The 16,268-nt window shown below is 52.1% G+C and overlaps 3 protein-coding genes and 1 long non-coding RNA gene across 6 annotated transcripts; 3 read left to right on the forward strand and 1 right to left on the reverse strand.

Moving 5' to 3' along the window:
• Nucleotides 1-226: 226 nt before the first annotated feature.
• LOC110390489 (lipase member M-like) lies at nt 227-10,770 on the forward strand. The gene is given in 8 exon segments (XM_021381833.1): nt 227-5,031; nt 6,303-6,420; nt 7,139-7,331; nt 8,518-8,627; nt 9,329-9,465; nt 9,619-9,766; nt 10,034-10,173; nt 10,307-10,770. Coding segments are annotated over 8 exon segments (1,224 nt in total). The 5' UTR covers nt 227-4,887; the 3' UTR covers nt 10,541-10,770.
• Nucleotides 10,771-10,842: 72 nt separating this feature from the next.
• On the forward strand, nt 10,843-13,359 carry PAOX (polyamine oxidase). Of its 2 annotated transcripts, XM_021381827.1 has the most exons (7): nt 10,843-11,123; nt 11,206-11,695; nt 11,776-11,975; nt 12,085-12,340; nt 12,477-12,589; nt 12,689-12,846; nt 13,207-13,359. In XM_021381827.1, exons 1-7 carry the CDS (start codon nt 10,973-10,975, stop codon nt 13,336-13,338), a joined length of 1,500 nt encoding a protein of 499 aa, XP_021237502.1. In that variant the 5' UTR covers nt 10,843-10,972; the 3' UTR covers nt 13,339-13,359. The 2 variants fall into 2 exon arrangements, with proteins under 2 accessions (XP_021237502.1, XP_021237501.1); XM_021381826.1 differs by having other exon boundaries at nt 12,477-12,846.
• LOC110390490 lies at nt 13,356-13,845 on the reverse strand. Its single transcript, XR_002433750.1, has 2 exons — nt 13,706-13,845; nt 13,356-13,635 (listed from the first exon to the last, which is right to left on the reverse strand). It is a non-coding gene; the product is annotated as an uncharacterized LOC110390490 (long non-coding RNA).
• Nucleotides 13,734-16,155, forward strand: MTG1 (mitochondrial ribosome associated GTPase 1). 2 transcript variants are annotated; one of them, XM_021381830.1, is made up of 11 exons: nt 13,736-13,906; nt 13,986-14,050; nt 14,618-14,722; nt 14,803-14,883; nt 14,955-15,011; nt 15,093-15,183; nt 15,265-15,326; nt 15,456-15,552; nt 15,632-15,713; nt 15,781-15,893; nt 15,971-16,155. In XM_021381830.1, exons 1-11 carry the CDS (start codon nt 13,771-13,773, stop codon nt 16,066-16,068), a joined length of 987 nt encoding a protein of 328 aa, XP_021237505.1. In that variant the 5' UTR covers nt 13,736-13,770; the 3' UTR covers nt 16,069-16,155. The 2 variants fall into 2 exon arrangements, with proteins under 2 accessions (XP_021237504.1, XP_021237505.1); XM_021381829.1 differs by having other exon boundaries at nt 13,734-13,906; nt 14,955-15,183.
• Nucleotides 16,156-16,268: the final 113 nt, after the last annotated feature.

A 16,268-nucleotide genomic window follows, 5' to 3' on the forward strand; every position in this document is an offset into this window, starting at 1 on the left:
TTGGGACCAGAGTTTTCTCTCATAAGAAGGACATCCAGGCATCTTGCTCCCCATGTGAATGTCTGAAGACTGTTTATCCTCCATGTGTGTCCAAACCTCAATCATATGCCTGCACACGTGAAGGATATTGGTCATGTAGCCACTGACTTACTCTTCTTCCAGATGTTCTCTGGCAGAACAATTTGAGATCTGTTTATGTATGGTGTGAGAAGCAGGACAGGCTTAAAACTGTGTCACATCCCATTCAAAATACAGTAATTGCACCATATTTTCTGGCCTATAATTTTCTGTCATCTTCACAATCAACGTGAAAAAAGCAGCAGGCTCACGCGCTTTGCTGTGTCCACACAGAGTACGTCTTTCATGCAGCCATTCCGGCTTGAGGATTACAGAGGCACAGGCTTGAAATGGAGATGCGCTTTTGTAAGTAATCTTAGGATTGTTTTGGTATCTAATTTAAGCAACTGACTGGTCTGTGGTGTTATTTAGAAACTAAATTTTACTGGGATTAATTTAGGACAGGGTTTCATCAAGTCGTGTCAGATGGTGCACTGCCTTTTCATGTTGTTTTGATCCTTAACAGCAAGCCTGAAAAACATCATCTGCAGTCACTGGCATTTCTGAAAAGATTCAGATTTAATCTGAATCTTCTGAGAAGATTCAATTTATTCTCTTGAGGACATGTGGCTTAACTTAAGAACCATGAGCAATTGCTGTATTATTTCCTACATTATTTCCAAGACTGTTAGATAAGCACTTGAAGACAGACTGGGCAGTTGGTCCCCGAGACTTGTGGTTTTGTCTGTTGGTACTTTAGGGAGATGGGAATTGTATGAGCCCATTACAAGTTACACTTAGCCAAAACAACAGTCAGATATAACCACCTCCAACACTCCTCACCAGCCTGAGCAGGTTTCTGTTCCTGATTGCTACAACCCACCCCAGACCGTATTTATGGGACATGTTACTGCTTCCTGAATTGCCTTGATCCTAAGTTAGTCTTTCTCCAATACATCAATAAAAAAGGTCCAACTGCAAATTTGAAAAAGTAGTATTTTAATAATAATATTACTAATTAATATTATTAAGTTTTCCGAAGCATTCAGGTCTGCTTGTGAACAGAGGCCTTAAATATGTTTTAAAACCAATTGTACAATTAAGAATGATCAGAGAAGTACAAGATGTTCCAGGTTCTTCTGGGTCACCCAAACAAAGAAGGAGGGGAAGAAATAACTGAGAGAAATCCTCGGTAACCATATCACAGTTATTTTGCAATAAGCCTTATGAAGCATGTATGCATTTGTTGATTCAGTTTCATTACAGTGTATAAAATGACTGCATGAACAATTCCGGCAAGGTGTTGTGAAAACAATTCCTTATTTCATCAAGCCTGACTATGCAACTCTAGCATGGGTAATGTCCCTATAAACTGTGTAATCAGAGACAATGGAGACATTCCAGTCGCATAGAGCGACTTTAAACGACAAGAGGTAGCACCAGATAAATGCGATTTTCCTTATCAGGTTTTTTGCTTGAGCAAGGTTCTTCAAGGTTACTGCCACAGAATTATGTTTATCTGACCAGGATTACACAACAGTTGATGTTCCCTTACTGCTAGAATTATGCTGTCTTTCTGAGCTCAGGATGCCAGGATCAGATATCAGCTATAGAGCATCTCCCTATTCATGCTTGCTTACCCTTGTGCTTGGCAAGTGTCAACATCGAGGAGGTACAACAAAAACATCAGGCATACCATCTGGCAGCTTGCACATGTGTGAATGCATCAGGAGAAGCATGAGAACAAGAGTTAGGGGAATGGCATGCACTGATTTCCAAGAATGTGATTAACAACAATCAAGCCAGTGAGCACTGAGTGATGTGTTGCTTGTGTTCTCATGTGCCACAGAGAAGGTGACTTGCTGGCAGAAGACATACACCTGATAACAGAATGGCAGCAGAGGGAATACAGCACATCTTACGGGCTGTTCCTGTTATCCCATGAGGAGGACAAGTTACAATCCCAAACAAGAAAATGAAAGATGCTCATCAGCAATGTTGTCTAATATTTACAAAACTTGAAGTAAATAAGATGCAGAGACAAAATATCACACCACAATATCGCTCAACTCCTAAAAGATTGCAGATGTCTGTCCAAGAACAAGTTGACCTTGGGACATAAGAGGAACCCAGAAGACACACTGAGGACCCAACAGCTGGCAAACCTTGCCTTCTATGTCACATGCAGGTGACCTTGGCCAGACCACTTGGGCACACACATCTTGGCCCTGATGGAAGCAAATATGAGAGTGTATTGATTGGTAGTTTACTTGCTTAGGAAATCAAATAAAACATCTTTCTGTTTCTAAACAGTCTTGCCTTTTCTTTTGTTAGTTCCTACAACAGTACTGTACAAACATCCCATGAGCATGATTATACAGTTTAACTTTAAGATGCCCACGATAGTCTGCTTAATATTTACTTACACACCCTACCATGTATCGGGAGGCCGTGACATTGTAGGTTAACACCAGTGATGATTCACAGTTCTGCCAAATCTATATGCACAACAGTATCAGGACAGTGTTATTCTTTCCTACACTTGCACCTATGTGACAAAATGCTCAGCTCTGATCTTCCAACCTCAGAAACTACTAAGGTCTCCATTCTCAGTAAAAGGCTAGCTGCTCCTGGTTGGCAACTTCTCTCCCTCCTACCACAGATACAATAAGTACTAGTGCAAAACCTCATATCACATCTCCAGCAATACCTACTATTAGTATCTAGTACCTCCACTAGATAGCTAGTATCTGATGGATGTAGAAGGCAACTAACCGTGGATGAAGTAGCTGATCATGCAAGTAAAATGCCTGTCTTCGTGCTGTTGAAGGAAATCAGAAGTTACAGCAGGAAAACACAAGCCATGTCATGCTTTCTCCATCCACAGGGCATTTTTAAGTCTTCTTGGATTGCACAGTGGAATTGTCCTCTACACAAAGCCCATCTTATGCAGTGGGACATTGGTGTATACAGGGTGGGGAAGACATTTTAAAAGCCCAGATGAGACCCAGGGACAGAAGTACAGTAATGAAACAGCAAAGGCTCTGGTCACACCTGTTGTGGGGAAGGCAGCACCTACACACAGCTCCTTTACATCAGAGGCTGAGTGCTGAGAGAAATTGAGAGTCTGGTGGATGGAGCAACATGTGTGCATTCTGTAGAAATGTGTCAGCTGAGTGTGCTTCACAACTCACAGGTTGTTCCTAAGTTGGTGTGAACATTAGAAGTCAACCTAATCTTTGTCCAGAAAATGTACGCTTAAGCAGAGTACATGCTAGCCAGCAGGTCTTTTAGGCAGCTACCAAGCAGATACAGAAAGGCATAGGTTACAACGTCATGGGCTAAAGATGGAGAAAGAGCACCATTGTTCTGCGCAATGCACAGCACTTCAAACAGGCGTTGCACAAACTCTCCTCTGCTCTGCAGTCCACCTGTAAGATGCTAAGGTTGGTGCTTTTCCAGAAAACATTGCAGAGGTTTTGTGAGTTGCCCATTGAAAATGCAATACACCTCGGGCCTAAGGGGGTTTGTGGAGGCCACCTGGGACAGCCACTTCTGAAGAATGGTGTAATCACCCTGTGTTTCCCACTCAGACAGCCAGCAAAGCCTGCCCAGCACCCAGTGTGCCTATCAAGAGGTCAGCATACTGCTGTGGTCTTGCAAAGCTGCTAAAGAGCCCAACATAACTGCCATTTGCCCCTGCTATCTTGAGTCCTCTGCTTGCCCCAGGAGCTCTTCTAGCATTCTCAAGAGCACCTGGGAGATAGGAAATGATCCTTTCCAAATGAAACATTTTGATATATTTTTTTGCAGCAGATAGCATGAGCTGAAGATGAAACTCCATAGCTGAAATTCCTTACCATGTCAGTCCAGCTGCTTTTGAAGATGTAATTCATTGCAAGCCCAAAAGGTATGATCATAAGACCAAGTGGAGGAAGTTATCTTTTTATTGCTGGAATTTGTAGAGCCGCCGTCATTCCCACCACAGCCTGATCATACAACAGTGGGCGCTGCCTGGTAATGTATTTTCCTCTGTGTAATTCAGATTCGCATTGGAGCTATTCTGAGGGTGAAAAAGCATTGAGTGCTTTTTTCTCAGTTGCTTGCCTCTTTGTTATTACCATAGATGCAGCTACTATGAGCACCAGGACTATTTCAGAGGGTAAGTATGTCTCACAGTGTGAGACCCATTGGGAGGAGAATGAAAGAAGATAGCAAGTACCGAGATGGATGGTGAGAAGATCTGTGGCTTACACTATTAGGTAGAAGTTAGGCTCTAAATTTTAAGAGCCTGGCAAAGCATTAGAAGTCTTATGTAACATTAACTGTGTATTACAAATATATCTTTGCTCAAGGCAGGAGTCTCTAAGGTAATCAAAATGTTCCTGTTTATTTCAAGCTATGTTTATTTAATAAATATTCTTCCTAGAAATCTCTAGAAGTTTTGGTTCATGAGATTTTGGGTCAACAGTGGCTTCTGGGTGCAAAAGCTAAGCAATAAGGAAACAGTAGAAGTATAGACATCTTCTCTTCATAGTGCAAACTCTTACTTAAGATTAATTCCCTTTATGTGGCAACTGGCCTGACAGCAATTTCCATCGTTAGTTCTTCTGTTATATCATCTTTTTACTATTAAAATTTCAAAAATGGGTCTTGCTGCTGCTTGACTCAGACTGTGTGGAAGAGCACAAGGAGAGCCCCACATGGACTCTGGTGGGAGTTGGAACTGGGAATCCCCTCTGCTTTCCTGCCGCAGCCTGTCATTTGTGGTCCCCAGACACCAAGGGAGCTCAGCCCAGCAGAGCCAAGTAGGAACAGACATTCATAACAATGTTATTAACAAACAATGATATTTTACACAGGCACAAGATGTGGTTGTTGGTTGCAGTCCTGTTTTTGATGCAAGTAGCTGCAAACTGAGAAGATGTCATCATGTGGGCAAAGAGTATAAATTCTGAGACATTCATGAATGTTGTAAGTCAGGAGAAGATTGGATCTCCTCTCTGTCTGAATGTTCGTAGATATTTAACTGGGTGAGAGAGGGCCATTGACGGCTGCAGGGTGTGTGGAGAGAGCTGCAAGGTGTGTGGAGAGGGCTGCGGTAGCTGTGTGTACTGGTTTTGTGGAGCCATGTGGCATTGCACTGAGCCCTGAATGAGTCCTCATCCTCTCTGCAAATTAAGTGCAATTAGTAGAAGCAGGTTAGTTAGTGCCAGCAGCAGTCCCAGTTTGGACTGGATCAAACTCCTTCCTTGGAGGTAGAAAGTTCTGCAGGTTCCTCTCTCCTTGTTCAAACGCTGTGGCATTCACTTCTGCCCCTTGACAAGGCAGGAGCTCTGCCAGGAATTTAAAACCCTGCTAGTGAGCCCAAAATAGCGCCAGCAGTACTTACCAGGCACAGACCCACAAGCACACCGTGTCAAGGGTCTCAGTCTGGGGTGGGGTGGGGGTCTCCATCCAGACCTCGCTCCTAGCAGACCCAGCAACACAGCTCCACAGGCTACAGACTGAGACGGACCCAAGAGCTGAGCAGTGAAATTGCTGAAATTAACTTCCTCCAGCAACCACATGAAAAAGCAGGCATGGCGATCCAGAAGCAGGAGCACTTCTTGATTTCGCCAGACTGAAACGTCCCAATTTGCTGAATTTTCAGTGTAGATAAAGTTGATGTGGAGTCATGTGAGCCCCACGACAAACTGCAGGATGCCTTTCTACTTGAGCCATCACTGCAGGCTGGGTAGGCCTGCGATCTTATCTGCTCTGCCAGCTGGCCTAGAGCGCAGCATAGTGTGTTTTGCTTCTAGTGCCAGGTGTCAGAAAACGTTTCTTTTCAGCCCTCACTTTCAGAGGAATCTGCATGCACATGCCACACTCTGGCCTGCTGTATCCCAGCCTCAGCCCCACATCCCCTCCTGTTCAGACAGGGCCCACGGGCACCAGCACACAGAACATCCCATTCCATGTAGGCCTCATTGGTTGACATTTTCCTGTGGAAGAAGCATTTAAGTGGGGTGACTTTCCGAAAGCGCACCTAAGGTGAAAGATTTTTTCCCAACAATAGGCTTCTGAGTCCTTTTGGCTAGAGAGAGTGAGGACAGTGAGGACACTAATACGCAGCGTGGAGATATCTCTCCATGCTGTTCTCCTTGTTCAGCAAGAGCATCCCAGCTGATGAGGGACACGCTCTGTGTTCACTGGATGTCCCAGCTATGTCAGGCTTCCAACTTGATTTTTTCTTTTCTCAGAGTCAAATGATCTGCTACAGAAGGTATCCCAGTGAGGAGTATGAAATCCTGACTTGTGATGGTTACTATGTCAGACTGAACAGAATTCCTCATGGGAGAGAACATCCTAGGAACACAGGTATGGCTCTATTTGGCAAGGAAGCCAGCAAACAGGTGTAACCTCTCAGACATACTGTTTGATTTTTGGGTGGCCCTCTATGGAGCCACAAGTAGGGTCCTTTCCAGCTCAGGATATTCTGTGATTCTATGGTTCTGTGATTCTAACAAGCAGCTACCTGAGATCCAGGAGAAGGGATGAACCTTACCAGGCCAGTATTTATCACTAATGCAAAAAATACCAAATCCACAGCCCTTCTCCAATTTGCAGTCAAGGCTTTAGCAGCCAGCACAGGAAAGCATGCACACAGCACAGCAACATCTTTTGTTATCAAGCAGCAACTCAGTTTAAAGGCTCAAAGGATGCAGAAATGTTTTAAGAAAGCTTCTCATTTAATTTCTTCTCCTGTAAATTTGTGTCTTTGAGATCTGTACTACCTCACTGACAAACCTGTAGGTCCGAGCGTATGTAGCTGCCACGATCTGTCTGTGTCCACGGTGCTGAGCTCATAGGGATGAGCACATGGGAGAGATGTCAGCAGCTCTTCAGCCTGAGACAATCACAAAACAACTACAGCCAAGATTTCTTAATGTCCCTGTTTTGATGCCCTCTCTCCAGATGTCCTACAAATGAGTATTGCATGTGCTCTGACAGTGTGACAAGGAGGCAGAGTAGTCTGAATTTGGTAATAGTAGAGGAATTCTGGTTCAGTGAAACGTGCTGCTTCTTTCACATCTAGGCCCCAGACCTGTTGTGTTTCTTGAGCAGGGGCTACTTGGTGAAGGGAGCAACTGGGTTGAAAATCTGGCTAACAACAGCCTTGGCTTCATACTAGCAAACTCTGGCTACAATGTCTGGCTGGGAAACAGTAGGGGAACACGCTCTTCCCGAAGGCATCTTTCCCCTGACCGGACCGAATTCTGGGATTTCAAGTAGGCTGGAATGGATTACAAAAGCTGGCAAACTCTCTTGTGTGTCACCCACCTCTGCCTAGAGGCAGAGGCAAGTCAGAGCATCTAGTCCTCTGCATGGCCTCCCCCAGACGTCCCAGAGGAGCCTGAAGGCAGGGAGGCTGGAAGCACCTGTGCAGACCCGCCTGGTGACATGGTGCCAGCATCTCACTGAAGCCTCCATGGGTCTCCACCCTACAGAATCCAGGCCTCCCCGTGGATCTCCCAGGCCAGTCCTCTCAGCAAGGTGCCTGCAAGTGGCAATGTCTCCCCCTGTTCTAGATGCAGTCCCCAAGAACAGGGAGGGTGGGATAGTGAAGGGGCCACGTGTGGCCTCCTCCACACACTGGCTGCTCTCTGGGAAGCTGTTCCTTCCATATTGGCCTCCTCCTGCTTGGGACACCTCTCCCACTCCTAGCACAAGAGGTAACAGTCTTAAGTTGTGCCAGGGGAGGTTCAGGTTGACTCTCAGAAAGAGTGGTGAGGTATTGGGTCTGGAAAGGTGGTGGAGTCACCATCCCTGGAATTGTTAAAGAAACATGGAGATGTGGCACTGAAGGACATGGTTTGTTTGTCATGATGGGGATGGGCTGATGGTTGGACAAGATGATCTTAGAGGTATCTTCCAACCTTAACGATTTCTGTGGTTCTACAATTCCTCTGAAATAGAGCACATAGGTCTGGGAAGTGAGTTTTCCTTCTGCCCAGAAACAGTCTGAAGAAGCAATGAGTCATTTTAAGCTGCTACTGCCTGCCCAGCACTTGTCTCCAGACTTATAAATATGCTTGCAGTAGGAAAGCTAATGAAGTGTGTCTGCACTTACATCGCACCACGCTAAAAGGCACACAGGCAGGAACTCCTTTCTCTGGCATCCTGATCTGCAGAGCCAGATTTAGATCTGCAGAGTTGTGTGTTGCAACTGAAATGCTGTATTGTATTGCTGGCCAGGCTCTGCAGATTAACAATGGTTAAGGGAGGACTAAGCCTTTTCAATGAAGGATGAGGCCATGGCAGGAGAGATGCCTTTGGACTGTGTGTAGTGTCACCCACCTCAGGGCTCTCCTTGGTGATGGGAACTTTCTATTGGGAAACTGCCTTCAGATGTCAAGATCTTCTTTTCTGTAACTCATTCTGCCTTGTAACTCATGCTCTGTCCCTGTATTGCAGTTTCCACGAAATGGCCATGTATGACCTCCCAGCAATGATCAACTTTGTCCTGCAGAAGACTGGCCAGAAGCAGCTGTACTATGTGGGCTACTCTCAGGGTGCCACTATTGGTGTGTTAGAAGGGGCTGGGCATCACCTTTCTCTCTAGAACAGCGAAGGTTTTGCCTGGCCCACCTCAAAAACATTCATTTTGCCACTTGTAAGCAGAAAGTGCAGGGAGGTCCTACCTGTGTGAGCAACCAAGCAGGCATGCTAAGACATCTCAAAGATCCCTAGCAACACAACAGCAGCACTCTCCATAAAGGAGAAATGGGAGGACCAACATGTTCCTACAGCAGTAGGAAAGCGTTTGGTGACCACAGTCAGGCCCTGAAAAGCAAATTCCAGCCTAGAAAGCTGCGCTGCAGTGCTCTGTACCAAACACAAGTGCATTTTGCATGGAGGTCAAGGCTTGTGCACTCCAATCACAGCGCTTTTTTTCACCAGTTGGGCCAGCACGGGTATGAGGTGACTTAAGGGATAGTGGCACACTTTGGAAAGAGCCACTGCGAGGTGATACTACTGTTCTTGCCTCCTTGTGAACAGGGAAGGATGTCCCATTAGTGGTAGTAATTAAAGTGTTTCGTCAGCCACAGTAATATAAATGTTGTCTCCTGGCTAGCACTAACACAGAACAGAAAGTTCAGAGGCACAAATTCCAGATTCTTAATTCAGACTAATATCAGCTAAACCAACATAGTCCATGTGAACCCTTGGGCTAAGCACCTGAACAAAACCCAACAAGTCTCAGATTGTTTTTCTGTTTTCTCAGCATTCATAGCATTTTCATCCATGCCAGAACTGGCTCAGAAAATCAAAACTTTTTTTGCCCTGATGATGATTAAGCATGCCAAAAGTCCTGTCTTGAAAATGTTGTTCCTCCTTAACAGACAGTCCAATATGCTTCAGGTATGAGATCCATCCCTGCTCTAATCCCCTGAATGCTAAAAGAGGACACAGTCCCCAGGACATCTGAAGCAGCAGAAAGCAGCTAACTGCCACTAATTTAATAGCCTGGAGAAGGGAAATGTAAGCAGTTACCTTCTCCCTTTGCTTCCCCAGATCCTACTGGGCCAGACAGATGCCTCACTGAGGATAAGGAAGCTGCAGAGATTTCTTCCCAACCTGTGCAGGCATCCGCTGTTGCACAAGCCCTGTGCCAACCTATTGTTCCTGCTGAGTGGCTTCAACGAGAAGAACCATTTTGATGGTGCGTCCATCCATCTGTCCAGCAGACTCAAGGCAAGGTTCTCAGCAAGGTCTGGAGGCCCACGAGTGGCCACCAAGGACTTGTGCATGGTCACTGGGCTGGGCTGAGTGTCTTTGAGGACCCGCTGAGTATGGGCTCTGGGACAGCACCTCATGGGGACAGCTGGTGTCCTTCCCGGGGGATTGGAGACCTCTGGTTTCAGGGAGGATAGCTGCTTTTGGTGGTGGCAAGCCTAACACCACTGACCTGCCAGTTGTCATCTCCTAGCTCTTGAGGAAGGGACTTTTGGCACCCAGTGGCCTTGCCACATGTCCCGTTGCATGCTTATCCTCTCCTCCCAGGTGATGACATTGGGAGAGTTTAAAGCTTTTGACTACGGCAGCAAAAACAAAGCCATCTACCACCAGGTAGGGGTTGTAGTGCTGGTGTCCAGGACATCTGCTCTCAAACCTGCAGCCAGGCTCAGCCCAAGCCTGTCCTGGGTGCTGTGGGGCTAGGTGAGCCTGTAGGGTTTCCCAGATGTTTCTCATGTCCCTACAGGAGAAGTCTCCTTACTACCAGTTGGATGAGATGCCTGTGCCCAAGGCAGTGTGGTCAGGGGGCAAGGACTGGGTAGTCGATCAGAGGGATATCCTTCTGCTGCTGCCACACATTGGCCGCCTCATATCCTACGTGCACATCACTGATTGGAACCACTGGGACTTCATCTGGGGCCTGGATGCCCCTGGGTGCCTCTATGGCTGCACTGTGGCCATGACGAAGGGGTCCCAGTAGTCAGTGCTTTGAGGAAAGCTGGGGGGGATGTGAGCAGTCCCCGACAGTGGCATACTGGGGATGGCTGAGCCAAACTTTTCTGGGCTGCATCTGGGGGATGCTGGGAGGGGCCCTGGCCCCTGCTTGTGGCTGGAGGCTTGGGTGGGGTGCAGAGAACCCGTCTTCACCAGGGCCGGGTGACGACTCCTCCACTATGCAGTGGTGCTCTGCATGTACCCACCCGTCTGAAAAACGAGCAGAAACGTGGTGCTCCTTTCCCTCCCTCCACCCCCCACCCCCCCAAAAAGAACAAAAAACCACAAAACACTCACAGCAGAAATAAGAACTTGAAGACGATTTTTTGTGCACTGCCTCAGCTCAGCGCGGGGGTAAGGGCTCAATAGCAGCACGGCCCCACGAGATCCGGGGCGGCCCCGAAGGCGGGCAGACGCCATGGACCTTGGCGGCGGCGGCCGGCGAGTGCTGGTGGTGGGCGCGGGAATGGCGGCGCTGGGGGCGGCGCAGCGGCTGCGGGGCCCCGGCAGCGTGCGGCTGCTAGAGGCGGGAGGCCGCGTCGGAGGCCGCGTCTGCAGCCTCCCCTTCGGTAGGGAGCGGAGCGCGCGGCGTGGGGGGTTGGCAGCGGCCATGGGCAGCGGCACCGGGGTGACGCCGTCCTCCGCCCGCAGCCTCGGGGCTGGCAGAGCTGGGCGCGCACTGGATCCACGGGCCCTCGGAAGGGAACCCTGTCTTCCGCCTGGCTTCCAGCTACGGCCTGCTGGGCCCCGGGGCCACCGAGGAGGAGAACCAGCAGGTGGAGGCCAAGGGACACCCGCTGCTGCCTGTTGTCACCTACGGCAGCTCAGGGAAGGTGCTGAGCCCTGAGCTGGTGAATGGCACCCGCAGCCTCTTCACCGAGCTGCTGGGCTCGGCTCAGGCCCTCGTGGGCACTGAGAAGTCACCCGCAACCAGTGTGGGGCAGTACATGCGGGCAGAGATCGCCCGGCTGGCCTCCAGCTGGGATGAGGACAAGGATGACAAGCAGCTGCGGCTGGCCATCCTCAGTGCCTGCCTCAAGCTGGAGTGCTGCATCAGCGGCACCCACAGTATGGACATGGTGGCCTTGGGGTCCTTCGGGGAGTACACCTCACTGCCCGGCCTGGATTGCACCTTCCCAGGGTGAGCAAGAGCACTGGGAGTACTGGGAACACCCTGGGCAGGGTTCAGGGCACTGAAGGAAGGTGTCTCTGGTCCCACAGTGGCTACAGCAGCCTGCCTGAGCGCATACTGGAGACCCTGCCCGAAGGCACCGTCCTGCTCAACAAGCCAGTGAAGACTATCCGGTGGCAGGGGTCCTTCTGCGAGGAGGGGGACACGGACAGGGACTTCCCTGTCCAAGTGGAGTGCGAGGATGGCGATTCTTTTCTCACTGACCACGTCATTGTCACTGTCCCACTAGGTGAGGCTGGCGGGGCCCTGCCCTGCCTGACCACTGCATCATCCCACTGTGCCCCTGGGGCAAGTGGCCTGGTTGCAGTGGAAGGAGCCACCCTACCTTCTCTCTGTAGGTTTCCTCAAGGAACGGCATCAGGACTTTTTCCAGCCTCCCCTGCCCAAGCGGAAGGCAGAGGCAATTCGCCGCCTGGGCTTTGGCACCACCAACAAGATCTTCCTGGAGTTTGAGCAGCCCTTCTGGGAACCTGAGCAGCAGCTGCTGGAAGTGGTGTGGGAGGACGAGTCACCTCTTGCCGAGTCCAGTGCTGACCTGGAGGCCAGCTGGTTCAAGAAGCTCGTTGGCTTTGTGGTCCTCCAGCCACCAGAGCAGTAGGTTGCCCAGCGCTTTGCCCCTACGTAGTGCTGGTTTGGGAGTCTTTCAGGGCAGTGTGCTCTGGAGCAGGTAGGGCTCCTGGCTGTGCAGCTTTGTCCCCACCTCCTATCGCGTGCTCCTTCTCCTTGCCAGGCTTGGGCATGTCCTCTGCGGCTTCATTGCTGGCAAGGAGTCGGAGTACATGGAGACACTGAGTGATGCTGAGGTTCTCAGCACCATGACCCATGTCCTCCGTATGCTGACAGGTACCCAATCCCCCACCTCCCCAACACCTCCATGCGAAGGAAGAAGCCCAGAAGGCTGGGGGCTCTGCCCAGCTCTGAGCTGTGCCCCATGGCCCACAGGCAACCCGCACCTGCCCACACCTCGCAGTGTGCTGCGCTCCCGTTGGCACAGCGCTCCCTACACACGTGGCTCCTACAGCTACGTGGCTGTTGGCAGCTCTGGAGAAGATATAGACATGCTGGCACAGCCGCTGCCCGAGGATGCATCTGACCCCAGGGTAAGCGCATGGAGGGTAATGGCGTGGGACTTGGGATGGCTTTGCCTCCAGAGGGAGATGGGGGGGGTGCAGTAGTACGTGCCCAAGGAGCACAGAGCCCAGTGCAAGGTCACTTGGGTCCTCTGGTGTGGAAAGGCGGGGTGGGGAAGCACTGCATCTCTTAAAGTGGGGAGGTGTGGCCCGCAGAACGCATCCCAGCATCCTTCGGGCATGGGGCACTTCCCGAGGGCCTCAGCCATAGCTTCAGGTGCCCACTCCAGGGGTCAGCCCGCGCGAAGGGACAGCCCCAGGCAAGCTCTGGGCACACATTGCTGCGGGCGGGCCTGGTGCTGCCCCCTGGCCCTGACCCCCGCCCCGCAGCCACTGCAGGTGCTGTTCGCGGGGGAGGCCACGCACCGCTCCTTCTACTCCACCACGCACGGGGCGCTGCTGTCCGGCTGGCGGGAGGCCGAGCGCCTCAACCAGCTCCCGCGGGCCGCGGCCCGGTCGTAATAAAGGTGCCTTCCCCACAGAGTTCCGCCTCGTTTATTGCCCGCCGGCCGCTCTTCTTCCGCGGACCGTCAGTACCAGTTGGTGCCGGCGATCATGAAGCGCGTGTCGTCCAGCGGGGCCGTCGCGGGGCCTGGCTGCGGGGCGGCGTCCGGGGGGGGGTGTGGAGCGGCAGACGGCTGCGAGGGAGCCTGCGAGGGAGGTTGCGGAGCCGCAGGGGGCCCGCCGGGCGCCGGGCCCGGGCCCGGACCCGCCGCCGAGCTCTGAGGTTCCCCACTCGGCCGCGGTTCCTCCATGACACTGAGAAGAGCGCTGTGTCACGGATGTGTGGGACCACGCCCCCTCACCGTGACCGCATCCCCGTGCTTACCTCCCTGCGCCGCTCCGCTTCCTCCTCCCGCTTCTTACGGCCGGAAGTGACGCATCGGAAGTGTCATGAGGCGTTGGGTGGGAGCGCTGCGGGCTGCCCGTGCCGTCTCAGGGGCCTGTTCGGAGTCAGGCGGGTTCCGGACTCGCTTCGATTTCGGCAGCCGCGATGCGGCCTCCTGGTTCCCCGGGCACATGGCCAAAGGTGAGAGCCCGGCAGTGGCGGGGCGTGCCCTTCCCGTCGGTGCGTCCGGCTGCTGTGCTCAGCGGACGTTGTGTTGCAGGGCTGCGGCAGATGCGGGCCTCCCTGCGGCGCTCCGACTGCCTCGTCGAGGTGCACGACGCTCGCATATCCTTAGACACTGAGCTTTGCGCTGTGCCCCACTGCCAAGTGCTTCCAGCCCCTTAGTCTCCCAAGCAGCACCAGCCGCCTCACAGCATCCAGACTGCCTCCCAACCCCCTGCTTTCTCCAGCGCACGCTGTCCTCATGCCCCACACCCCCGTGCCCCGGTGTAAGTTTAGTGACCCCTTCCTCACCCTGAGCTGCACCAGCACCACAACCCCCAAAATGGTGCCCCCTGTTTTCCATAACGTCCCAAACCCGTCCCCAACCCTGTTTCCCCCTACACATAGTTTGCCCCTGCACATAGTCATTCATGCTTCCTTTTGGTCCCTGTACCCATACCCCTTTGTTCTGCAGGTGGTCTGCTCTGAGCCCCTTAACCCCCTAAACCAGCCCCCAGGCCCCTGTTTTCTCTGTGATCTGCACCAGCATGCAGTTGCTTCAGCCTCTGTTTAACCCCTGCACCTGTGCCCTGTCACCTTGTTCCAAGCCTCTTCACCTCACAAGCCACTCCCAGCCCCCCAGCCTCCTGTTTTCCCTCATACTGCAGTTGCTCTCCTTAGCAGCCGCACATCCCACTGTCGGGCCGTAACCCTGTGCTGCAGGAGGTGCTAGGCATCCGCCCGCATCTTCTGGTGCTGAACAAGATGGACCTGGCTGACCCACACCAGCAGTTAGTGAGCACTGGGGGCACAGAATGGGCTGGAGCCCTGCAGGGCTGTAGTGGGACCATGCTAGTGAGCCCCTGTCCCCACAGAGAGTCCTGGAGCAACTGAGGCAGCAGGGGTGCTTGCATGTCGTCTTCACTGACTGTCAGCGGGACAGCAATGTCAAGAAGGTACTGTGCTGCTACTGTGTTCTCACTTGGTCCTGAGGCCACGGTGAGAGCCTCCTCCCCAATTCCCACAGATCGTGCCCCTGGTCGCCAAGCTAGTCAACAGCAGCCCACGCTACCACCGGGCCGAGGTGAGGAGGGGCAGGGAGGCTGCAGCCTGGGAATGTCCTCTGGTGGAGCATGGCGCCTGCACATACCCTCCTTGCTTTCAGAGTGCCGAGTACAGCATCATGGTGATCGGTGTGCCCAACGTGGGCAAGTCATCACTTATCAACTCCTTGCGGAGATTGCACCTCAAAAAGGGTACACCCAAGTTTCTGTGGCATTGGGAGGTTGCTGCTCCAGGCATCACACATCACCGTCACTCTCTCCTTTTCCCCAAAGGAAAAGCCACGGCAGTGGGCAGTGAGCCAGGTGTCACCAAGGCGGTGCTGACCCGAATCCAGGTACTATCTGCTGCTCTGGGTGCTGGCTGCAGGGTGTGGGCTTTCTCCCATGAGGCACCTCATTGCTTTGCAGCAAGGCCTTGGCTAAGAGCCCTTGCTGAGCCTGTGGTGTTGGTGGCGGGGCTGCAGGTGTGCGAGACGCCCTTGGTGTACCTGGTAGACACGCCTGGTGTGCTGCCTCCAAAGCTGGCCGATGTGGAGACGGGGATGAAGCTGGCATTGTGTGGTACGGGGCCATAGAGCTGGGCAGCCTGGGGCAGGCTGTGGGGAGAAAGCTGACAAGGCTGGGGGCTTCCCTCTGGCAGGAGCCATCCATGACCACCTGGTGGGTGAGGACATCATGGCTGACTACCTGCTGTATGTACTGAACCGGCAGCAGCAGTTTGGGTGAGTGGGGAGCAGGTCGTGGCTGGGGCACTTCAAGGTTTGGGTGGGAGCTGCATCCTCTCTGCAGGTACATGGAGCGTTATGGGCTGCCTGAGGCCAGCGACAACATCAGGCATGTGCTGAAGTGCGTGGCGCTCACCCTGGGCAAGACGCAGAAGGTGAAGGTGCTGACAGGCACAGGTGAGCATGGGTTTTGGGAATCACTGGGCTGTGGGCTCTGCTGAGGATTGTGGCAACCCCGTCTGTCTGTTCTGCAGGGAATGTCAACATGATGATGCTCAACTACTCGGCTGCTGCCTACGAGTTCCTGCGAGCCTTCCGTGCTGGGTGTCTGGGTAGAGTGACGCTGGACTGAGGGTCCTGGAGTAGAGCAGGACATCCCACATCTCCCCCAGCTCCAGGTGGTGGCATGGTATGATTAAAGCTGCTTTGTTCCTGGATTGCTCACCTTGTTGAGAACTGCTGCATCCTCCCTGTTGGGACTGGTGGGAAGGGGAAGGGGGAAGCACAGCCTCCAGGGAAGCCCAAACCCTGCAGATGCCACCTGTAGCCCCA

Source organism: Numida meleagris, unplaced genomic scaffold, assembly GCF_002078875.1.
Source record: "Numida meleagris isolate 19003 breed g44 Domestic line unplaced genomic scaffold, NumMel1.0 unplaced_Scaffold119, whole genome shotgun sequence".
NCBI lineage: Eukaryota > Metazoa > Chordata > Aves > Galliformes > Numididae > Numida > Numida meleagris.